The following is a 2489-nucleotide window of genomic DNA, read 5'->3' on the forward strand; positions in this document are numbered from 1 at the left end:
TCACAGTGAAACAATCATCACAAAGTCCATGACATAGGCCAAAGCAGAGGAGACCCTGGTATGCATGTAGCGGTTATACCAATGACCAAAGAAACTGGGTCTCTATCAATGTAAGTAACTTGTCCCAGAACTCACAGTTGGTCATTTTTAAGATCTAAAAGATCTAAACCTACTCGAGAGCTAATTTGTTTCCATATTTTATAACAACTAATGTCAACTAGGAGCTGAAGTCTTAGCATCTTGGAGATGGTAGTCCATTTTCATGAAGACTCTATACATGTTTCCCAACTTTTAGACATATAAGAAGGGACAAAGAGTGAAGTCCTAGAATAATCGAAAATATGACAAAGCCAGTCAGTCTGTCAGAAATTTGGGAGCCCAAGGGGTCTCATAAAAAGGTAATTACATCTTGGGTTTGACTCAAAGTGCACATTTTAAGACTTACATACATATGATCACAAATGTGTATGTGTGTGTGTGCTTACTTTTGTAGATTCCATACACCAGCTGGAAAATGGATGAAAAGCATCCTCAAATGAAGAGACTAGAGGTTACCACTTGGAACCTTGATTTAACACAGAGATTTAATTTAAATTCTGGTGCAACAGTAAATTCTGTCGGACAACTGACACTTAAGAAGAGAGCTAAGACACATCCCTAAATCTGTTCAAAGCCTGTCAGATCTTTTTTTTTTCCTTTCTTTCTCTCCGTCTCTCTGTCTCTCTATCTGTCTCTCTCTCTCTCCTCCCACCTGCTCCCCTATCCCTGGTAATTTTAAGAAACATACCATTGGGGAGGGTGTGTGCTATGGTGAGCACTGTGAATTATGTAAGACTGATGAATCACAGACCTGTACCCCTGAAACAAATAATACATTATATTAATTTAAAAAAAAAAAAACAGACTTTACCCAAACCAGTACCTTAAAGTGAGAAAGAAATTTTGGGAATAATTTTTTTAAAAATAACAATGTTGGGGCGCCTGAGTGGCTCAGTGAATTAAAGCCTCTGCCTTCGGCTCAGGTCATGATACCAGGGTCCTGGGATCGAGCCCCACATCGGGCTCTCTGCTCCACAGGGAGCCTGCTTCCTCTTCTCTCTCTGCCTGCCTCTCTGTTTATTTGTGATCTCTGTCTGTCAAATAAATAAATAAAATCTTTAAAAAAAAAAAACAATGTTGTGATACCATGTGCCCAAATCTAATTATCCTTCTTATTTTTTTTTCCTATAGGTAAAGTTGCACTGTATTTCTCTCTTGTGAACTTCCCAGGTTCCATGGAAAATAATGTTACTGAATTTATCTTCATGGGTCTTTCCCAAAATGAGAAAGTACAGCAACTATGCTTCTTTTTGTTTTTACTCTTTTATATGATGCTCATGACTGGAAATTTTCTCATTATAATGACCATTCAAAGGAGTCCAAATCTCAACTCTCCAATGTACTTCTTCCTTAGTTTCCTATCCTTTGTGGACATCTGCTATTCCTCTGTTACAGCCCCCAAGCTGATTGTTGATTCCCAAGCCAAAGTCAAGAGCATCTCTTTTGTTGGTTGTATGATGCAGCTTTTTTTCTGCCATATCTTTGGCTGCACAGAGATCTTCATTCTCACAGTGATGGCTTATGATAGGTATGTGGCTATCTGTAAGCCTCTACGCTATATGACCATCATGGATCGGAAGGTCTGCTCCATACTGGTGGTAGCCTGCTGGTTAGGAGGGTTTGTGCATTCCTTTATCCAGACTATCCTCACTGTACAACTGCCTTTCTGTGGCCCCAACCTGATTGACCACTATTTCTGTGATGTCCACCCTTTACTGAAGCTGGCTTGCACAGACACTTATGTGGTAGGGCTCATTGTGATAGCCAACAGTGGCATGATTTCCCTGAGCTGCTTTGTCATTCTTGTAGGCTCTTACATTGTCATCTTGCTTTCCTTTAAGACCCGTTCATCAGAGGGGAGGCGCAAGGCCCTATCCACATGTGCTTCCCACATTATAGTGGTGATCTTGTTTTTTGTCCCCTGCGTCTTCATCTACCTAAGGCCTTCCACCACTTTTACTGAAGACAAGATGGTAGCTGTGTTCTATACCATTATTACACCCATGTTAAACCCCCTGATCTACACCCTGAGAAACATGGAAGTGAAAAATGCCATGAAGAGACTGTGGATGGAGAGGTTGTTGGTCAGAAATAAGAGAGACTCTGGTAGGAAAATCGATGGGATTGCTATAGCCTCAGTTGTACCAGTTTCCACATGAGTTGCTGGGAACAAGTCAACCATCACCTCTTAAACCTTATTCCATGAGAAACAGTACAATATAGCATAGTTCTGGATTTGAAGTCTAAAGACCTAGCTTGAAGTGCCCATTATACCAGTTACTAGTAGTCTGACATTAGGCAAAGAGATATACTCATCACCCTGAGTAGATTAAATGTTTCTGCAGAGAACTCTGACACCTAAACACAGTCCATTACATAATGTATAGTAC

The 2489-nt window shown here is 40.4% G+C and overlaps 1 protein-coding gene across 1 annotated transcript; it reads left to right on the forward strand.

Annotated features, from left to right (window-relative positions):
* The first annotated feature begins 1274 nt into the window (after positions 1-1274).
* On the forward strand, positions 1275-2258 carry LOC123949286 (olfactory receptor 4S2-like). The gene has a single exon (XM_046016675.1). It carries the CDS (start codon positions 1275-1277, stop codon positions 2256-2258), a length of 984 nt encoding a protein of 327 aa, XP_045872631.1.
* Positions 2259-2489: the final 231 nt, after the last annotated feature.

Source organism: Meles meles, chromosome 8 (assembly GCF_922984935.1).
Source record: "Meles meles chromosome 8, mMelMel3.1 paternal haplotype, whole genome shotgun sequence".
NCBI lineage: Eukaryota > Metazoa > Chordata > Mammalia > Carnivora > Mustelidae > Meles > Meles meles.